Source organism: Pempheris klunzingeri, chromosome 16 (genome assembly GCF_042242105.1).
Source record: "Pempheris klunzingeri isolate RE-2024b chromosome 16, fPemKlu1.hap1, whole genome shotgun sequence".
Lineage (NCBI taxonomy): Eukaryota > Metazoa > Chordata > Actinopteri > Acropomatiformes > Pempheridae > Pempheris > Pempheris klunzingeri.
In genome coordinates, this window is record NC_092027.1 from 20,332,512 (window position 1) to 20,355,251 (window position 22,740).

General features: G+C 40.6%; 1 protein-coding gene across 3 annotated transcripts in view; it reads left to right on the forward strand.

The window, feature by feature from the left end:
- The window catches only part of thrb (thyroid hormone receptor beta), a 99,421-nt gene that overhangs the window by 58,560 nt on the left and 18,121 nt on the right, over positions 1-22,740 (forward strand). For 2 of the 3 annotated variants that reach the window (XM_070846558.1, XM_070846557.1), the window contains 2 exons: positions 13,017-13,090; positions 14,183-14,233. In XM_070846558.1, coding sequence (XP_070702659.1) covers positions 13,084-13,090; positions 14,183-14,233 — 58 coding nt within the window. In that variant the 5' untranslated portion in view covers positions 13,017-13,083. Of the gene's footprint in view, positions 1-4,724; positions 4,748-13,016; positions 13,091-14,182; positions 14,234-22,740 lie in introns of those variants that run through there. The other variant, XM_070846559.1, reaches the window with a different exon arrangement.

A 22,740-nucleotide genomic window follows, 5' to 3' on the forward strand; every position in this document is an offset into this window, starting at 1 on the left:
TTTTTATTTCAGCTAATTCCTTTTTCCTTTAGTTTTAGTTGACTAGAATAACCCCTGCTGGCCCACAGTCCAGACCAGTTGTAACCAAAGTTAAGTTCCAACATATTATTGGACTCAAAAACAATAGGCAATCTGTTCCCCAATCAAAGGGCTACCTCACTAACAGTTTGACTGTCACATGGGTGCATTAGAGCAGAATGTTGGCTATAAAAAGCACCAAATGCAAACACTTCCCCTTTAGTCTTATTCTGCCGTTCATTTAGGGCAGTGAAAGTTGTGCTGCACTCAGCACTAGCAGTCACCATTTCAACAAGAGCTGATACATCAAAACCTTGCCGTGACTGATTTAACATCAGCTAATTAATAAGTGAAATTGTTTGCACCATTACATAAAGGCAGCTGCTACAGTTACCCCGCTGTAAACGCCTGTGTGGCCCTATAAATTCAGCACAACACAACCAGCATTGTGTACAGTATATTGCATGTGGGGGAGAAATATGTGTGACAGCTTATTAAAAATGAAGACTAACAGACTGGCTGTGCAGCTCGGAGGAGATGTCAGGATGAAAACAAAAAGGCTCCCATCTGCAGACATAAAATGGGAAAATGTGTTGGAGCTAAGATGTATTGATGATACTGAGACACCAAACATCGTTCACAGTTCTGCAGGTGACTGTTAGCTCCAGCTGTCAGCCATTTGTCATGAACGTGTTCTCGCTGCCGGTTGTTACAGCAGTGCATGGATTATTGGTTGTAACACTTGTGATGCATTATTTGGACCCACTTGGCTCTCGGTCTCCAGCGAGGGACCATTGCTCATGACCGTGTACCATGTAACAGGAACACTGGAGCAGTTCTGTGTATCAGCGATCCTTTTTGACATTGGCCTGTGCACTTTTTTTGTTTTTTTTCCCAGCAGCTCGAGAACTTAATGTAACACGATAGGCACACCGAAGACTCCAATACAAAGTCATTCGGTTGATTGTTCTATTAGCTTGAATTCTTTAATGAAAACACCATCTGCTGTCCTTTTTGCAACACCAGTTGCCATGATGATGAGCCTGTATCACGTTGCACAATGTGATGCTGCTTCGTAAATTAAGTATTAGAGCGCTCCAAACATAATGGACAGCGGATCAAGATTGACTCTTATCTGAATGCAACCTTGAATAAGATGCATATTGGTCAGGGCTGTGACTATTGTTTACCGCTGCTCGTCACTGTTGATTCAAGCAGACGTAGCATACAGTGAGATTACCACTGAGGACTGTTAGGAGGGCTGACATTTAGATAACTTAGATAAGGCCCCGATGCCCTTTGTGCCGTTTTCAAAACAACTAGAGCCATACTCTTTTTTTATTACAGGTGAATGCTGCATTTACTGTTGCTCAAGTGTGCCTTGTGTTCTGTCCATGTGGTGCAAAGCAAAAGTCTGAAAAGTACAGTCAGTAGTGGAAGAACTTTAGATATAAGTAACAATACAACAATGTAAAACCACTCCATAACAATTTGCCTGCATTCCATTCAAAGTCCCACTTAAGTAAAAGCATTATCAGTAAATTGTGCTCACAGTATAGTGTGTCTGTGAAATGATTTTCTTTGCATGTCATGTTACATTTATAAGTCATGAAACTTTTTAGTCACAGAAAATCAACAAATTTTGCATTTGACTTCGAGTGGAAACCCTGTTATTATCACAAAATTCGTTATGAGAGTGTTACTGCTGATGCATCAATATGTAAGATGCATATTACTGTTGTAGCTGCTCGAGGTGAAGCTACATTTAACTACTTTACATATAGTTAAGTAGTATATTCCCGTGGTTTCCAACCTAGGGCCCTTACATAGGGTCATCAGATAATTGTGAGGGGTTGGAGATGATTATGGGAGAGCAAAGAAGAAAAAAGGTTCTGCTACACAAATTGGATTGAATTTTTTTGGACTTTTTGGATGATTTGACCCTTTTTGAGCCTCAGTCTGGTATTTGAATTCGAAGGGCACTTGAAGAGCTCGAAACCAATCGTCTAGTCTTCTATGATATACAAGTCAGCAAACGCACCCACTATATTTGTCTGGATATACAGTACTGTGCAAACATTTGAGGCTGATGTGAAGAAATGTTGTTAAGTAAGAATTCATTCAAAAATATAAGATTTAGCTGTTTATTAAATTACAAAATGGAAAGTGAGCGAACAGAAGAAAAATCTAAATCAAATCAGTATTTGGTGTGACCACCCTTTGCCCTCAAAACACAATCAGTTCTTCTAGGTACATTTGAACACAGTTTTTGAGGGAAATCGGCAGGTAGGTTGTTCCAAACATCTTGGAGAACTAACCACAGATCTTCTGAAAATGTAGGCTGCCTCAAATCCTTTTGTCTCCTTGTGCTCTGTAGGGGTCACACCATCACTTTCAGGACGTTGTTCTTCTTTATGCTGATGATAGTTCCTAATGACATTGGCTGTACGTTTGGGGTCGTTGTCCTGGGCCAATCAGACGCCTCCTTGATGGTATTGCATGATGGATAAGTATCTGCCTGTATTCCTAAGCATTGCGGACACCATTAATCCAGAACAAATCCCCAACTCCATTTGCAGAAATGCAGCCCCAAACTTACAAGGACCTCCACCAGCTTCACTGCTGCCTGCAGACACTCATTATTGTACCGCTCTCCAGGCCTTCGGTGAACAAACTGCCTTCTGCTATAGCCAAATATTTCAAACTTTTGACTCATCTTTCCAGAGCACCCACTGCCATTTTTCTGCACCCCAGTTCCTATGTTTTCGTGCATAGTTGAGTTGCTTGGCCATGTTTCCACATCAGAGGTTTGGCTTTTTAATCATAATTCTTCCATGAAGACCACTTCTGGCCATACCTCACCGGACAATAGATGGTGTACCTGGGCCCCACTGTTACTGCTAGTTCTGAGTTAATGGCACTACTGGACATCTTCTGATTTCGAAGAGAAGTAAACATATTGTGTCTTCTGTCATCTGTCAAAAGAGCCTGAACACTCTGAAACCCCAGTCTGCTTTGAAATCTTTGCCTTGGAGAGACCGTGTGACATCAAACTGTCCACCACAACCTCACCTTGGTAGCAGAGTTTGGCTGTTCCTCACCCAGTTTTAAGCCTGTTTCTGTTTCAGTTAATGACTATTTCAACCTACATATGAAACTGATGATCATTAGCACCTGTTTGGTATGATTGGTTAATCATACACCTGATTATGATCCTACAATATCCCTGACTATATGCAAGTGTACCAAGAGGAATTGAGGCTGTTTTGAAGGCAAAGGGTGGTCACACCAAATATTGATTTGATTCATATATTTTTTTGTGTTCGCTCACTTTGCATTTTGTTAATCAATAAAAATAAACAATTAAAGTTTATATTTTTGAAAGTATTCTTACTTTACAGCATTTCCTCACACCTGCAAGACCTTTGCACTGTACTGTATTTCCTAACCTACAAGAAAAATGTGGTGTATGTGCATCACCACACCAGAGAAACCAGTGTTTACAACCAGTGTTTGGGCAGTGTTATTGCTTATTCATGAGTGTGACCCAGATCTGCTCCAAAATGCTCTTCCTTGGCCCATCAGGCCAGTAGTTTTCCCCCAATCCTGCTCATAGAAATCTGAAATGTGTCAAGAAGCCCAATGACACACAATTTTTATTTCATTTTTTTGAAGGGGTCACAAGCCCAAAGTTTGGGTGTCACTGGTTAAATGTTTAAAAATGTGCAGTATTTCATTAACTTCATATGTGTTTCATGTGAAGTCTTAATTTGCAAAACTAGTAACTATAAAATGAAAACTGTAATATTTCCATATTAAATGTAACAAAGCAGAAGTATAAAAAAGTAATAAAGTATAAATAATTAAGTATAAGTACTTCAAATTTGCAAATTTTTCAAAAGTGCAGCACTTGAGTAAATATACTTACACATTATGCTGAATACGATGTTATGATATTAAGGATTTGCTAAATTCTGACACCAACAGGTCAATAACAACATATTTGCCAACTCTTTGTATGTACTGCGTAGGCCTTCACCCTTTATCGGGCAAGGGACCATGTTTGGTAACTTAAGTGGGAGTTCAAAATGCCGCCCCTTGCCTCACCATGAGGCAGTAGAACTACGAGATTTCTCCGAGCCAATCAGCCACAATCAGGCTACGTGACAGACTGGCAAGAAACCATATATGGTAACTTCACTGACCTTGATTTTCACCATAACATTAAATTTCAATCGGATCTCACAGCTTTCTTCTGTGAATTTCATATGTCATGTGATGACACCTAAGAAGTTCCTTATGCTGAAGAAGGCCATGCAATGCCGGAAGCTCTGGACAAAGCTAGTGAAAAAACCTGAACCTGGCAAGATGAACTAGTATGTCAGTTCACATTTATGTGACAAAGACATCTAAACTCAGTCTGATTAAAGGATAACTCTGTGGCCCTATTAGTGTATAGTTTGGTGTCTAACTAACACTAATAGGAAAAAAGTTTTGGAATAGGCCTATCAATTTACCATAATAGGAGTTTGATATTATCTTGTAAACTCAATATGAAGTCATGAAAAATGCTCCAGGATTGAACTTGAGACGTGTGGGGAAACTCTGTATATGAATCATTTGCATCATTTTGTGTTCCCTCTTCAACTCAGCTTCACATTGTCAGAAGAGCATTTACAAGAAATGGGTTCACTAAGCAGCCGCTTGAAAATACTGGAGCGTGAACATGGTGAGGAGGAAACCTTTGATCCAGTCATTAATGCGTCTCTCTCTCTCTCTATTTGACTCTATTTGTCTCTGGTTTACAGGATGTTCTTTGGTTAAAGCTAAACAATGCATCGCGGTCAGAAACATGCTCTTTGGTCATGTGGAGGATGTTGATAGAAATGAGTTCTTCATTAACTTTATGTCAGACTCAAAGAGTGCTGACTTCTTTCATTAGCTTCTGCCCTGTATTGACAGCTTTTTGTATTGTTGTGCTTCTCCTTTAAAGATCTGCAGCCCTTGTTCGTGGTGTAAAACTAACCAGTCAGGTGAAGTTCATCATCTGTGTGTTTGTACACTGTTATGGTGGAGTATCTGATCTGCAGTGCTCAAGTTGAATCAGTTAATCTGCTCTCTGGGTGCTAGCTATGAGGAAAAGTACAGCATGTACCCCATTAGGGGCCTATTTCCTGTTTCCTGCCTTACACTGGGCTTCTGAGTGGGTGTTATATCACAACGCTATTTTTGTATTAGCTACTGTCTGTCTATGTTGGTGCATCAAATGCGCATCCATATTAAGCATGGCATACTTTAAAGATGAGATGATGACTTGTGCTTGCGGAGAAAATGATGTCATATGGAAACTTAAGTTTGATCAGCATATGGCTTTAGAGTTTCTCAATGAAAGATAAAGAGGGTCAGCTATCATGTACCGTAAGGCTGCTTTCATGGTGTTATCATCTCCATCTTTCTGCCCACCTACACATGTTAATTCTTACAACCCGGAGAATCTCAGGTCAGAATCAGGCTGAGGGAACGTGTAGATATCTCAACACTTCATCACAAATTCCAAGAGTGTTTCTGAGGATGGGATTTCCCATCTAAGAAGTCGACTCATTAGTGACACATATCTTAAAAACATTTTCCCTCAAAGTTTTCCTAACACGTCTTCGGTAAAGTGTAGCTGCCAAATCTAACATGAGTCATGTCGTGGGAATATTCTTAAATAAACATGGTTTTGTAATTACATGGTTTTTAAGGCCGAATTCCATAGAGTCTGTTATCAGCACACAGCCTTATCAGCACACGCAGTCTTATCAAAGAAATCTAGTTATTTATTATTGCACTTTCATGAAGTTGATGTACGTAGAAGAGACAAATCTAAAAAAGGCTGCTCAATATTGAAGCAGCAGTGAGACATCCTGACTTTCAGTCCCTTGTACAGGTTCCAGAAACAGTGAATGCTGCATTTGCAACCAGCAGCATGTCTCTGATGCCTGATAAACATATGTATATCTCAGACCCTTTCCATTAAAGCTATGTTCACTCGATTTCTGACCACGTGGGGGCAGCAGAATAAGATGAAATGATGATATTGGTATTTTATTGTTATGGCTAGTATAATAGCAAACAGTAGTTTATTTGCTTTTTTGCTAGATGCAATGCAGAGCAAAGCTAGTATTCATTTGGATCTGGATTCTGGCTATCTGATAAATGTAATACCAGTATGGAGATTAGATTCAACTTTATTGCACATGTCACAGGTACAAGGCATATATATATGTGTATAATGTGAATAATGAATGATATACAGTCTGTACAGTGGTGCAAACTGTGCTAATTGTGTTTAGCTACTAATACTAATGCTAACTCTTTAGGTACTAAATACTAAGTGCTCCTATGTCCACCATCATGTCGTTAACATTTTCTGCCACTTCATGCTGGGCATGCTGCTGGAGAGGAGGGTTGATAAGAGCTGAGTTTTGGCCAAAAAACCAAAACGATTAGCCGAACGGCGCTAGAAATTCTGTGCAGAGCTGCAATGTTGGTTGTAATTCTCTGTGGGTTGGTCATTGTGGGCGGCCCATTTCATTTCACACATGGTCATTCGTCATTTTTTCCATCAAGTGCTTCTTGTTATTAGATTACATGCACAAAAGCTCCTGCACTTGAAAAGAATACAAATAAAATGTTCTTAAAGTTAAGAAAAGAAGAACCGATTCCACTGTCAGCTGCGTCTAGTGGTGTCGCAGCTTTCCAAAATCTTAGCAGGAACTGCTGCGTAAAACCTCATCATAACACAGGGGAATCAAACCCAAAGCTACGAAAATATGTACGTCACAGGGGTTTTACATAGCTTTAAGAAATTACAGTGTCGTCAGGCAGAGTAACACATTTAAACAGAACAGAGTGTGCTGGTGAGCTTACATTTCTTCTGTTTGTTTTGTGATACAAAGGACATAGTGTTCTTGCAACCCTCGTCATGCAGGATGTGGTAGCTGTTGTGGTGGTGAAATTATGTGTCCCAATGTAGAGGAGGAAGTGCTCACCCCCCAGCCTACAAAGTGCTTCATCTCCAACCAGAGGCATAAAACACACCCACAAGACGGTGCAAACCCATGAGTGAACCTGACTTCCAAGCACAGAGTCTTCCAAATGCTTGCAGATGTAAGAAACCCAAATCCTATGTGAAAGCTGTTAAGGGAACAAGTAGGATGAAAAAGGTTAAGGGTTTAACTTTTGACTGCAGATCAAAAGGTTTTGATTTGACTCCAGTTGTGACTAAAATATGAGTGTGACGGCCGACTATAACTCAGAAGCTGCTGCCAGTAAACTGAGACTTGATGGCTTTGGCGTCCCCTTGAGTCTCCTAAGTGGAAGTGTTTTATGTCGTCAGTATCAAGACAGTTCAATCCAAACTGAGCCATTCACGTCTTCAAAGCGTGCCCTTTTAATGACTTACTTAGTAGTTCGGCTTTTTGCCTTTTCACAAACTTTGTCCGTGCCTGGCTGCTGTACGTTCCCTCTGACCGCGAACCAAAAACAGATCAAAACAAATCAGCTGTCAACTGCACTTTAAATTCATCACATCTGGTTCGACATCTGAACAAATCTTTTAGTCTATTGTTTCAGTAATAGTAATTTCATCTGTTTCCAATGTCCAGAAAATCAGCCTCTTTCAAAACGCTTGAATCAATTTGGGTTCCTTGTTATGTCTTGTTTTAAGATGCTGGCTAGAAAAACTGCACCAGAAACTTGTGAGACTAGAAGCACTCTCGGAGAGCCACAGACCTCCGCCACAGACAGTCTTCTATCATAAGCAGGTTAGGTTTCTTTTTTTTTTAGGTAACTGGCTTTCTAAATGGAATTCTGCTATGATTTAAAGCTAGTTACAGTCATTCTGGTATTTTTGGTTCATTAATGCCTTTTGACAGGCCGTCATTTGAAGAGGGCCCCTTTAAGGTACTTAAAAGTACAACAACAAATCCCATGTAGCCCAAAGTAACAGCCAATCACTGTCAGCCAGCTGGTATCCTTTGTGTGGGTGTCATGGATGTATGTACATTGGCAATTCATTGGCATAATCAACCCCCCTGAAAATGCTATATACAGTACCTCTGCCTGTTCTGGTTTATTTGGTGGCAAATTTCATGCACAAAAATCTCATAGAGTAAAAAAAAAGAAACATTTGTGAATGCAACAAATCCTACACTCACCTGACAATGAATGAAGTCTAGTGGTTTATTTATTTATTTCGACAGAGGCAAATATCTCCAAGCCCTGATGTAACTGCCAGACATGCCCCCACACATACAGCAGTTGCTTATTTGTGCAGTGAATGTTTAAGCATGTGCATGTGACGGATGAAGCTGTTGAACGCACCTCACACAGCGGACAATGCTAACAGCAGCGCTAATGTGACTGGAGCTCAGTAGGTATATGAAGATAGGCACCAGTCAAAGCACAGCCAGCTCGAGAGATATTAACTCACTCACACACACACCACTCCATACACACCATGACACATTACTTTCACAGTCACGGAGCAAACTCCAGGCTGTAGGATTACAGCTCAGCACTTTCTCATCAAGAAAAAATGTGGATTCTTTTAGGGCTCCAGTTGGGCTTCTGGCTCTTCCAGGAAAGTCAAGGGTAGAAATCAATATGTTGACATACAGTACAAGCAGAGAAAATGTGAGACACACCATTACTCAGTGCTCCTATGTTTCCAAAGACAGTGAGGGAACCCTGGAGGCCCTCTTTGACGGATCTGAGAGGTTTTTTTTCTGAACGATAACCTTGGTTTCGCGTCCTCCGTCCTCAGTGTAATCACACAAAACGATGCATGTGGTTGCCACCGTGCCGTGCATTACACCAGCCCCTGGTACGTATAGGGAGTATGAAGGAACTGGAGAAGTCATTATCAGGACAGAGCACAGAGTCACGATTCAAACAGCTATCCAGCTGTCCAGCCAAAGCTGCAACTAGTCTCTGTGTTTTGAAAATATTTGAAAAATCTGATAGAGAAAGAAGGAAAGTAGAAAAGGCCAAAGCTCGATGAAAAGGGAAAGGGTGGACTGGGGCAACCCTGCTCTCTGCCACTGCAGCTAATTTACGCCTGCGGTGGAAGTCCATTATTGTCACTTTTGTTTATTTGGGACACTAATGTGCAGAAATGGCAATTAGAGAGCCACAAAAAGCACTCAGCTGGATGATTTTTTCCCCGTCCAAAGCAAATTACCTCCTATCTGATGGAATTGGGTTGTCCTGAAATGCCTCTCTGAGAGCACCTATAATAGGTGTGACTGTTGGATGTTGGATACAATTTGGTTTTTCCTAAAACTGTGTTTTCCCTTGTGTGTTTAAGCTGCATAGACATAAATTAGTCTGCATTTATTTAATTCAACATAATTTAGCCCAGGTAATATCCTTCTACCGAGGCAAAAAAAACTAAAACAACATCAATTACATTAACAAATTGCTTCAGGCATCCGGAGCTCGTGCTGCAAGGTGAAACTCTCCTGGTTGAAACATCAGTGTCAGAAAATACCCAGCTCCAAGGTAAAAGCCTTCGTATATGAAAACGTAAGGAGAGTCCATTTGGAATGAATCTTGCAACAGTCACAACACTTCTTTATTTCCCCAAAGGCAGTAACGGCACATTGTGAATTTGCTACAGCTCCGATTCCCACCTCCGACGGGGCTCTTCTCCATAGCAGTGGCAGCTGAGGGTAAAAGGGATCAAAGTATTTAAAGTCACTCCCACACAGCCCAATATTCTGTGATTTACATTTACACCAGGAGATCCAGCACCTCCCGATGTACGTCCAGTGACGAGAATAGAAACAAATTAACAAACGCGAAGGACCAAAGCAGGAAGTAGCAAGTATCAAGTGTGCTGTGATGCCAGGAGTAAGAGCGGGAGACGTGAGTTTGTGTCCCATGGCATACTTATTAACAGTAACTATTATCTGTGTTACAGTTGTCTAACCCTAACCATACTTTAACCATAGGTATGACGTAACCACGATCAAGTAAGTGGAGCTTGAGTTGCGATTGCCTTGTCAGCTGTTAATTCCAACCATACTGTAATTGACATGAGCAGACATCGTAGAAAGGGAGCATTTTTAAAAAGTTGGCATTGAATGTAGGTAAAATGTTGAAGCCGGGATTTGCAGGAAGTACAAGTTTTGGAACTTTTTAAATTAGCTATGTTGAGGAACTTTGAAGATACCAATAAAAGAAAACCTTCAAATTGGAACTTAGAATCACTTTGGGAACCAACCAATCCTCCCATGTAGCAGCTCTATTAAAGAAGAGGGGGATGATACTCCTTAATAAGAGCGTTTGATCAGGGTTTTGTCTCTGGGCTTAACAAACCAACCTGAAACTGGACCCAAAATGGATCCATTTTTGGGAAGCCAACAATCAGGAGATTCTCATCTTCCCTCAACATCCGGTATGACTTTGAGCCAAATGTTCTCCTCCAGTCTGCTTGCTCAGTCAATAGACTCAGCCACTGTCTATGATATAGATAGGAGCGTATTGATAAAAGTGTCCCCACGAGGAAGAGGGGAGGTTTCACTTTGCTTGTGTCTCTTGTGTCTCCTTATCTCAGAGTCCTGCAGTGATCCGCGATCATTTATCTCTTCCGTGTATGTATGTTCTGTACATCACAGGCTGCTGCAGTCTGTTTTCTGGCTCGCTTCATATTTTATTCTTGCCAGAGAATCTTTGAGCATGTAGCTGTCTGGCTGTGTCCTCATTAGGGCTTAAGAAACCTCTTGTATGGATGAACCAGCTTTTGGGCCTTCCCCAGCTGTTGTCTGGATAGTAAATGCTCTCCAGGGTAAAAAGCAGCAAACCAAAGCGGAGTTTCCTGTAATGCTTTTTTCAATCCAGCTGTTCTTCCACTGCAAAGGAATTATGAAAGCAGTAATACTTTTTTTGCCTTTTCTGTTTTTTTCCCTGAGCTTGTTGACAGTGAGTTTTTGAAACAGCAAGCAGGCTGAGTTACAAAATGGAGTTGTTTGGTTGTTTTAATGGCTGATCGGCCTTCCTCGTCGTTCCACTGGCAGATGAAGGCTCGGTCAGCCGAGGACACGTTATGTAAAGATGTTATCCCTCTTACTGTGACCCTTCAGGGTGGGTACAAGCTAGTTAATGCCTTCCAACACAATTGGTATATGTTATCTGTGCAGCTCTCATCTGCATATCTAGTCTGAGGTTTGATTGAATGATTGTGTGTGCAGACCCAGTCCAACAGTTAAAGATTTACTACTCAGAGGGTTAAAGGCTGTCGGGATGATGAATCATCCAAACAGAATTATAGCCTGAACGAAAGACAGTTTTTTCCATTTGTTTATTAGATGTTTTTTGAGCCCATTGTGATTAGATTGAACATGATGAAGCATGCAGACAGTCCGGATTAGAATGGCAGCTGCAGCACTCAAGGAAAAGCCTTGGAGCTAATCTAAAGAGACTTTCAGTTTCTGTAAGCCTTGTGTAAATGGAGCAGGGCATCTTAGATCAGGAATGGAATTTTTAGTCTAACACTGTGGTATCGGTCTTTGTTTACCGCTAGGTTGTACAGCGATACTGCAGGACTTAGACCAGTCCCATCTGTCAGCTCTGCACTCTGTTTTGTCTTTTTTCTTATTTGCTTTAGTCTCTCTCAACAATTCAAGAATTCTCACATGAGCGAGCATCAGGTGACAGTGGCGGGAAAAACTCCCCTTTAACAGGAAGACAGCTCGAACAGACTGTCGGGGTGGAGGTTGGATGGAGAGAGAGAAAGGGGGGAGTAGGATTGGGATTGTGAAAAAAAAGATGTGTCAAATGGTATGATTCTGAGAGGCTCATCAGACAACTACCGTGTCACTCCAGCTTCCTGGATGGTAACCCCCACCCTGAGACAACAGGCCCCCCAACCAGCACAGCCCAGTGTTTTAGGTCTGAATCCCCTCTCAATGACTCTCAGTCTCAGAATTAATGTGCAGAGATCAACTATGAGTTCAGGTTTAGGATATGTTTAACTTCCAGCACCTACTACACACAGAGAGGTGGGGGATTTAACTGTCGGACCATTTTGGAGGCTGCAGTCTGCGGTGCTGTTGGCCACACGGCCTGAGACACCAGAAGAGCTACTTAATGAGCCCTCAAGTGAGATTGTTCTGACCAAACTACAAGTAGTGCTGTTCTCGTCTTCAGAGGAGGTAACCCACTAACCAAACTGGGTTCACCCTAAACTGTTGAACTAACGGCGTCAGGACAGAAAGTGCACATCCCAAAGACAGATGTGCACTGATGTTGGAATCATGTAAACATAGAGATGAGTTACCACTTTTCTGTGTGCAGGTATCAAACTCAGTGTGTGTGTGTGTGTGTGTGTGTGTGTGTGTGTGTGTGTGCGTCTAGCATTTGTCTGTGTGCATGTCTGATGAACTCATGTGTCTAAGCAAGACCTTTAAGCTTCACCCTGCTTCGCCTCAACTCACCTGCCGTCATCGTCACACTGAGAATGTGAGAAAAAATTACAAGCAAATTTTACGGATAAAAAAAAGTCTGCAATCAGCACCCGAGCATCGACATTTGAAGTTGCTGTGAAACTGTGTTAGCAGGTTGTTGTTGTTTTTTTGTACACTTGACCACTAGATGTCACCCCACACAGAGGGAAAATGTCACAAGGGCTGTAACGCCTGAGGAGTCTGTGAGCAAGGCTCCCTTTGATAAAGTGCCAGCACAGTAATTGCTGCATCCTTGTCTGTCTCCTGATATGCAAACAGAGATGTCAAACACCTCTTTCAGCCGGTTTTATCAAGCTGAAGAGGCCGAGTTCGTCCAATTAGTGGCGCTTTTTTCCATTTTAGTTGCTTGTTAAAATGGCACAACGAAGGCTGGACAGGCCTGCGAACACAAAATATTCTAAGCTTTAAAGAGTGAGGTGCTGTTGTTGTCGGCTGTGATGTACGTAAAACAGCGAGTGACTGATGGCTTCTTGGCTCTGTGTTCAGCTTGGTAGGTACCCAGATGTCTGAGGAGGCTCTGAGGATGAAGTCTTGGCCTTGAACCCCCACCAGTATGTCAGGTAAGATGTCTGGCCCGACTGCCCTGACACACACACACAGCCTGACAGCTAAAGGTTCATTCCCAAGCAGATTAATAGTGTGAAACTGTGCTTTAAAAGTCTCTGAGGGCTGATAGTTTAGCCGGCATCAACAAGTGTTCCATCAGCTCGCTTCACATTCAGGTGCACAGAGCTCCTACATGAGCCCCTCGCACCTGCAGATACCCACAACACCCTGAAGCAGAAGAGAGTTCAGCTTGTACCTGTGGTCACGTGTAGACGCACCATCACCGTTTTAAGTAGACAGCTTACCGCCAAGCTGTTCTCACCATTTACTGGCAGCAAGGAGCAAACACTTGTGATGTGATGGAGCATGAAGTCATTTTAAATCAATCTGCTACTATTTAAGCGAATTTTTTTAGAGAAAACTGGTCAAATTGGTCAAAACCGAGCTCCGTAATCCACAAGTTTAGTCTCAGTGTGCCGTCAGTATGTAGTCAAACACACCTTTTTACTGAAGACAGATTAGAGAAGAGAATTTACAGAAATGAGATACTTTATTGGATAATTCCTTAATGATTAAGGTTCAAATCTCTCAGTCTAAACTTGGAAACAGCTGCCGTGCACCAATTGACCTCCTTCTCCACACCCATACCCGCTTCTTTCCATTCGTTCGTCGCACATTAGGAGAGTAGACCTCAGCTGCACACCTGAGAAACATCTGCTCATCAACATCTGCTCCTCATGTATAAGACTGTGTGTTGCTGTGTGCAGACATACACTGAACAGACAGTCGGTGCCACTCTTGTTTACTGAACATACAGTACAGGAGGCAGCGTCGGCCCGGCTGACGCTGCACGTATGTCAGCCAACAGACACGTGAACCTGATCCCCCTCAGCCAGTGAAGCACCAGGCCGGCGACGGCACACTGTGACAGAGTGATGTTTTCTCATGCTGCTGTGCAGGATTCACATTAACATGCTGTGTTATTAGCGTCTGACTGTTGATTCCTTTGATTTGATGTGACAAGCAGAGGCACCAGTCTGTCTCTCTCACCTGTTTCACTGAGCAAGTAGCTTCTTTTTTTAAAGTGCCTCTCCCGTCTATTTTAGAGCCAGCAGAAAAATGCTCCCCCCGCTGGAAAGATGAGGCCATTCAAAATGGTAATATTTACCCTCCCTCTCAGCACTGCTTTTCCTCCTCTCTGTCAGTCTGGGTGAGCTCTGGAACACTCGTGAAAGTTCATTAAAAATGGAGGAGCTGCCACAGACTTTAACCTTTTAACCTTTGAAAATGTTGTGAAGGGCCTTGAATGACATGTTTGATTCTGTTTAGGTCTGATAGCGTGGGTAAGTACTCATTTAGAGGAATTTAGAATTCAAGTGTCTTCTCTTCTTTTTCTACCTTCGGGGCTTTCTCTCGCCATCACTCAAATCATTAACCAAGTTCCTGGTCAAAGCACATTTACTGAAACCTAATTGAAATGTGTTGCTTGTGCAGCTACACCACAGCTGCCCGACTTTAAGCTAAGATTTAGTTGTACATGTTTGGTATAACGACATAAAGACCTGGCAATAAACGTAAAATATTCACACCATTTTTGATTTAGTTTCATTTAATTCTCATGTTATTAATCTAAGTTACATATGAATGTTGTCTGCCTGAGCAAGGAGACTTATAGAAGTTAAGGACTTTGTTGTATCATTACCAGTAAAGGGGGATGTCTCCATATGTGGCAACCTCACAGTAACTCTTTATTTTACGGGTCTGTAAGTTCCTTATGAATTTGTGAGTTTCCCTGGAAAGGATCATGTACGTCACTAACTTCACATAAACTAGGGGCCTCAGGGAGTTCAGTCGGAACACTCCGAATGAATTAGTTTCAATTAAATACCTAGTTAGAGTAAGATGAATGTAGTTGGTACAAAGCTGAGCAGTTCAACATTTAAAAATGTGCAAAATGTGCCAGAGGCAAGGAAGCAATTCAGCAAATATGAAGGATAAAGTTCAATAATAAATGAAGAATGAATTCAAATGTCTTTGGAAATCATCGATACAAACATCTCAAGTAACTTAAAGAAGTTTCAGAACGTTGCACGGTTCTTTCCAGGACAGGAAATAATTACAAAATGAAATGAAAATGTGTGTTCATGTTAAACTTGTTAGCAACAGACTGTTCAGCTCTCTTCAGTGCATCATGTCCTCTATGGTCTGGTCTGCAGAAACAAGGACAAGTGATCTCCCTCATTTGATAATTAGCACAATGAGATCTCTGTAAAAGCAAAGAAAGCTAAGAGACCTGATCAGGGACAACATTTGGAGCAGGCGTCTCACCCTCACCACGCAGGAGTGACGGGAACACAAACACCTTCACGTCACTTTCAACCACTGAGAGAACAAACTCAAAAGATGCAGCGAACATTTCACCAAATGCAAGCACGTTTGCCACCAGAGCGTTTAAATGACTAAAGAAAAGCAGGTGTCCAACAATAAGATTTTCTTAAAAAAGATAAACTGGCTGGAAAAACGTCCCAGAACAGCCTGAAGCCATTTTACTTTTAGACGATTGCTAACTAAGTCATTTGCTTTGCCACGTTTGCCTCAGTGAAACTATTCACTAATGGGTCTGTGAGCACACAGTGGGGACTCTCCACCCCCCACCCCCCACCCCCCCACAACCACTATCATTAAAGCTCCCACCGAGCTTATAGCTGCAGGCTGACAAACTGCTCCTAACAAAGACATTGGAAAACGAAATGCAGCTCGCGCACCTCTCACAAACAGTCTCCGTCATGCCTGGCAGCTGTTTTACACTCCACTCAAGGACACTTGAGTCAGGATCGCTAGAGCTCCCTGAGACCTGATCGTGGAGGTGTGGGCTGCTCTGAGGCCCGTCCACATGAAAGGGCGACTCTTAGAATTGCCTCAGCACCGTTTAAATCGTCCTCAATTCACATTTTACAGCCCACATTTGTTGAGTTTAGAGGTTTCCTAAGAAGTGTTTATTTCCACACAGGCCTGAGTGGTGCACATTCACAGAAAGCGTTATGACTGGCGTTCCCTCGGTAGCACTTCCCACGCTGTTTCCATCACACCGTCTCCTCTCTGCAGTAGATCAGTTAACCAATCGCATTCACCTCAGTGCTGTAATGATTGAAAGGGCACAGTGCTCCAGTGGTAACGGTGCCGTACATCAGTGCCTGCAGCACACAGGCGCACTGGTTTTCTACATGAGCACCATGAGTGGAACAGAGTGGGCTGCATGTCTTTTAACTGGAAACAGCTCATTACTGACCCTGCTCACTACTCAGTGTACCTGACATGAACTGGGTGGTCTGCTGGGAAACAGCTACCAGACAAAGGCAGATTTACCAAGAAAAAGGCTCCACATCACCATCATAGCTCTCTATTCGATTGTTTTTACTGAAACTATTGCTGTACATATCGAGGTATATGTACATTTACGGTTCAGAGGTGACTATTAAAGCTGCCTGTGGTGATTTTAGCCTTCATTGACTTCAAATGATAATAATGATGATGAACATAAACCCCAGCGTCCCGCCTCTACCCTTACAGAACAGTTGAATATTGAGTTAGTTAGCTATTTCTCTATTTTCTACTTTTGAAGAACCGGTTTGTAGTTCTGCCTATGGATAGAGGCTTGTATTGGAGGCACTATCACATCAGCACAAATTCAGACGGAACTGTCTTTTAATAATAAACTGTGATGGTGATGACTCATTATGCTTCGTCTCTACCAAGAGGCTTTAAAGACTCACGACCTCTGCTCTGATGTCTGCTTCTCTGTTGTCCCGTTCCACCTAATGACAAATCTTTGCGCGTTTCGTTGAAAACTTTACTGTCTGTAAAAGCACTTTAAAAAGATCTAAGAATAACCTAGTCTCTGTCTAGTCTCTGGAGTTCAGGTTCATTTTGGTTCGTTGCATTAATGCTCGTCTTTGTTTGGCACCTTTTAAAGTGTCCTTACCCAACAACCGCAGTGTCCTCTTCCTAAGCACAAACTCAGCCATGAGTCTGACTGATCATTTGGAAATGAAACAAAATATAACGCTGCCACAAACCCAAAATCCAGCAAAAATGATGCAGGTGCCTATTAAAATGTTTAGTGACAATTACTAGAAAATACTATTATAGAACAGTTGTTTAACGGCTGTAAAAGATATTGTGCACATCAGTGTTTTTTTATGACAGTCATACTTTAGCTCTCTGTTGCTCTTAAATGTTAGCACTAATCACTTTTTATATTTATTGTATTATTTGATACTGAAGGATTCCAGTTTTCTGCCTCTTTAGACATAAATTCAGCCACAGTTCAGTGGGAAATCTTGCACGTTTAACTCCACTACATTTATTTGATAACTGCACTTACTCTGCAGATTTGGATTATGAATTAAAATATAAATCAGCCAATTAATGATGATGCATTGTTATGCTACTTTACAGTATATGAAGTAGTTTAAATCAGCTCCACCTTTACCAGCTGCAACATTAACGCATCATTAACTATAATCTGTTGATTGTTCTGCATGATGAGTACTTCTGGTACTCAGTGTATATTTTGACACCAGTACTTTATACTTGTACTTATGATTTTAAATTCAGTAGAAGATCTGAGTACTTCTTCCACCGCTGGAACAAATTTATGATCATTAAATCTGTGGCCTTAATGTGTTGAAGCACATTAAATCTTAATGGGAAGAGACTGTAGTGTGTAAATCCAGCCTTTTGTCAGCTTGCTGTTCAGTGTCTACGGAGCAGCTGGCATTTGTGTCAAGATGACATCACCTCCACAGTCTGCCTCTCAGCTGTTCAGCCAAACACTTGTTCCAATTCACAAATCCAAACTGAGTTGTGTAACATTAGACCGGGGAGGTTGTTTTTTTTTTTCCATCATTTTATCTTTGTGTTTTCCGCCTTTGCACTACGCCCTGAATTTAGAGCTTCATACTTTCTCTCATAATTGCTTTGTTCAAACAGAAATAGTGGCTTTGTCGGCTTTGTTTTAAGATGGAAATGAATTCTGTTCATCTCAGGAGGAATCCCATTCAGTGTTAGCATGTAGAAATCTCTGCCGGGATGATTCACTCATTACATCACTGTGTATCTCAGCGGTGCCTCTGCAGACTTCCTAATGAGGTCAGTGAGGGGAACAAGTGCAGCTCTGGTGAAGCGTTCGCGACAGTCAGCAGAGTTACAGAGCACAAGGATGAGGCTGTCGTTCTTAAAAAAAAGATTTATTTTACGTGCTGCAAACATTTTGAACATTGAAGGAAATAGTCTGGATATTTCTTTCTCACCACAGCCCTATTTTTAATATATACTGTATATATATATATATAATATAAGTGAGCGATCAAACTTTGAGAAAATATAAAGGACACACAAAACATTTTCTACAAGTGTCACATGTGACAGCACATCACAGGTATGAACTCAAATCATGTCATCAGTGTGTTATTGTGACGTGAAAGTAAATTCAAACAGTAAAAGTAAATCAAATTTTGCACACAGTGACACCTTAAGATTAATATGATAAATATACATGACTAAAATCCAACAGATAAAATACAAAATTACATACACTACAAAGTTCATCCTCTGTTTCAGTTTGAAAAATATTGTATATAGAAATAATATTATGCATAGAAAAATATTTATTCAGAAATTCAAGATGGGCCTCAAAGAGATTTTACATTATGAGATTACAGTATAGAAAACGACAGAAACATCTGAGGCATGAATAAATATGCATTGTATGCAATCTGACACGCTGAACACAAGCTGAAGGCTAAAATAAAGAGAATTTAGTGAACAATAAGGTTGTAATGTGCCGTATTCAAAACCATATTACCATAACCATAAAAAGCAGCATTTGAAGAATCAAATGTTTGATCTAGACGGTAGACTGTTGAGACTGTTCTCAGAGCAAAGATCCAGCAGGCTTGGCTGAAGATCTAAGAGATGCAGATGATCTGTAGGTTTGTGACTGACTCTTAATAAAACCTTATATTAAACCCTGGATTATGGTCAGTGACAACTTTTTTCCTGGCTACAATAATCCATATAATCATGTTTATTACCTCATGTCCAGCTGCCTCATGCTCATCAGACATTGGATTTAATGCTCATTTGGTCTGAAACAAATAGGATTTTATGTATTGGAGTTTCCATGCTGTCGAAGAGACAAAGGGTTTTGAGTAAGGAGCTTTTGCAGTGTTTTACTACACTGCAGTGACTGATCCCAAGCAGCACTTGAACTTACATTACTCAACCTTGACCAGCTAAATCCCCCCGGGGAGGGAGACTTTAAAGTACTTGGGAATGCATTTCCCCCTCACTTGTACTTGGACACGACATGCACAGTTTTACTTGAGCAGCATGTATAATGTCCACTTAGGTTACAGAGTCAGGCAGCAAATTAGTGCAAGTGTACTGTGAGCGCAGTAATTCATGGTAATAAGTGCGACTGGATTCTTTTTCAAGCTCTCAGTGAATGTGTACACTTCTGCCGACATGAACGTCAGGGCAATCGTTTATATATAAACACACTTAAAAAGAAACAGAAAATCTAAAATAGATTCCCGCGCTTCACTCCAAAGTGCAGGATAATCCTCTCAAACTTTAACCTTTAGCGATGGGAGCCTTCTGCTGTTCCCCTGAGCTTACCCTGAACTTTAAGGGGAAAGCTTCACAACTAATGTGCCCTCCTCAGGTGACACAGAGTAGCCAGGGACATGTGGCACAGGGCATCATGTCAATTGAGGGCCCTGGGTAAAAGGGATTCCTCACATCCAAAAGTTGTTCATGACCGGCTTTGAACCCCCCGAGGCCTAATGTAATCAATCAGGGAGGGAATATATATGTGCAAAAGCCTGCTGCAGGGCCACTGTGGTGAGGCGTTCGACAGGGGAACTGTGTTCCTGTTTGCGGGGAAAAACTGTTGTTGTTGTGAAGTGAGGGAGGGAGGAAGGGAAGGAGAGTATTGTTATCTTAAATAGAAAGGTCTTCTTGTTTACCCGAGTCAGCTGCTGGACACAAGACGGTAATGTTCCCTGGAGTTTTTCTGATTACTCAGCATAACTGCACACAGGAAGTGTGAACTATTCCTCTGGACATACTATTCCATCACATTTGATTAGAGCAAGAGTAAGAGGAGACCATTTGGTAAGTGAGAAAATATTGCAGTTGTCTAAGATGTTGTGTAGATTGTGTTATTTTCAAAAACCTAATATTTATGTGCTTGTGAGTTTTCACTGATAATCTGTCAAAGGAAACAATGAAAGCATAAAAATCCATCATTCAGATAAATCATTTTAAATTCATGTTAGATTGTATTGAACAATTAAATTAATTTTTTTTAAAAAAGAATATAGATAATGAAAATATATATACGTATATATATAAATATGTGTATGCGTCTGGCAGATTTTTATAAATCAATATTTTTCTACTGCACATGCTTCTCTTAAAAAAACTATTGATTTTAAGCTGAATGAAAAAGATTCAGAAATCAATTGGAAAAAAAAACAAGAATAATTTACAAAAGAAAGAATTTCTATAGTCGTCTACATTCAAATATTTGATGGAATAACAAGAAGAAATAAAATGACGTAGCTCACAAACTTACGGAGAGATCAGTAAAACTGCGACGCCTCCGAGAGAAAAACAAGCTCAGACAACAGATTGTTTCAGTATCGACAGGCGTTTAACTGTCTGATAAACGCTTAACAGTTCGTCTTTCAACAAACTCCAAACAAGATTAGTCCGTGGCGAGGACATCACCTCATCAAAAAGTTAAACTGGTATCAAGGCCTCTTTGCGAGCAGATTTGCCTCGCGGGGCCTTGCCTCTTACCAGCTGCTGCATGTTGATCACATCTACTTGTCACACACTCACACTTATTACATTAATGGAGTCGGTAATCCTCATAGTAAGCCTCATTCAACTCTTCATTCAGACAAATCGTATCAATTAATCCGTGTCTGGCGGTGGAAATGTGAGGTGATTCCAGCTGTGTGTGTTCAAAAATGTAATATCCATAATACATCGCTGTCATTATTACTGCAGCGTGTTTAAAACTTCATAAAACAACTGATAAAACATTCATTGTAGATTAAAGAGCAGCTACACATTTTGAACACCGTATATTTAAGCATTTTTGATTCAGTTAAGCAAGCTTCCAAAAACAGGAAAATACATCAGGTTTAATTGAATTTAAGGCATATTTGTTCTTAATTAACTGGAAATTAACTCCATCTTTAAATGTTTCTATTCTGAAAAATTTGCACAGCTTTACACACCACCATACTGTGAACGGCAACATTTGACATCTGAAAACATGTAAAATATTACAATCATTTACATTTTTTATCTTTGAATTATTATCCTTTATTTTGCCTCTCCTAATCACGACTTTTTCTCCCGGTCTAATTATCATTCCTCATTGCACACTATTGTTTTTTTCAGCACAGCCTCAAGCGTAAGACCCCCAGCATTACAAAAAGATCTTAACGATAATAATGAGCCACGTCCAACAATACGCGTTTGTCCTCCATTTAATGCCAGCAGTGTGTTTCTGTGTTGGATGTTCAGAGGCTTAACTAGCTAACCTTTCCATTGCACCGGTGTTTAATGAAGCACTAATCACTTTTGAGAGCTTTCCAAAGAATAGCTCCAGGTAAACAACGATATCGGACTTTAGGTCTTCGTGGAACACGAGCAATCACCGCGAGGCGAGAGTCAGCGAGACAGAGACCTGCTGTGAATTAAGTAGATGTGAGGAATCAAGCCTTGTTTTACAGAGTAAATTTAAGGTATGTTTGTCTGCTGCTGGTCACTGATTACAATTATCACTTAATAGAAGATGGTTAATACAAAGTCACTATAATAAAAGTTACAACTGTTCACTCAGTTTCCTTCGATGATCTTCTTTTACTGTGTTGTCAGTGAGAACATGTGATAGAGGAGGAAACTTTCTTTTACTGCGCATCAGCAGTATTCTCATGGAATCCTTAATTCATATAACTACATGAATTACTAATAATATTACATAATGATATAATACATATAACTATATCCACCCTTTTCTTTAAAAGTGATATATCCACTTTTTATATCTGATTCACAAAATGTCCGTTCTTCATTCATTTTACATGAAAGACGTTTAAAATGTAATATATCCAAAAACAATTTAAACCGGACGAAATTCAATTATTATTGCTGTTATTGTTGAAGGACAGAATATTTATTTGGTGTGATGGACAATTAAGATGTTCCGAAGAAATTCCTAGAAAAGATCACAGAAAGAATAATTAATGGGAATCGATTACGGACAAGCTTTTATAATAAGTCTGAATTAAATGTTGGATATCGTAAATCATATCCTGAGAAGTCATTCTTGATTTTCTTTCTTTTTTACATGATGATTTTGTCCGTCCATACTGACTAAATCAAACAGTTGGTGATATGCACTGAGGTATTTTACATTAGAATAAATTGTATATATCTGAAACTGGAATTTCTTTTGAATGGCTTTTCATTTGGCCCAAATACTTGAAATGATGAAAAAAAAAAAAAGAATAAAGCATTTCTGCCAGATACAGCAGAAGTAAAAATACCGACGCACCGACATAATGTGCACGTTTGTACC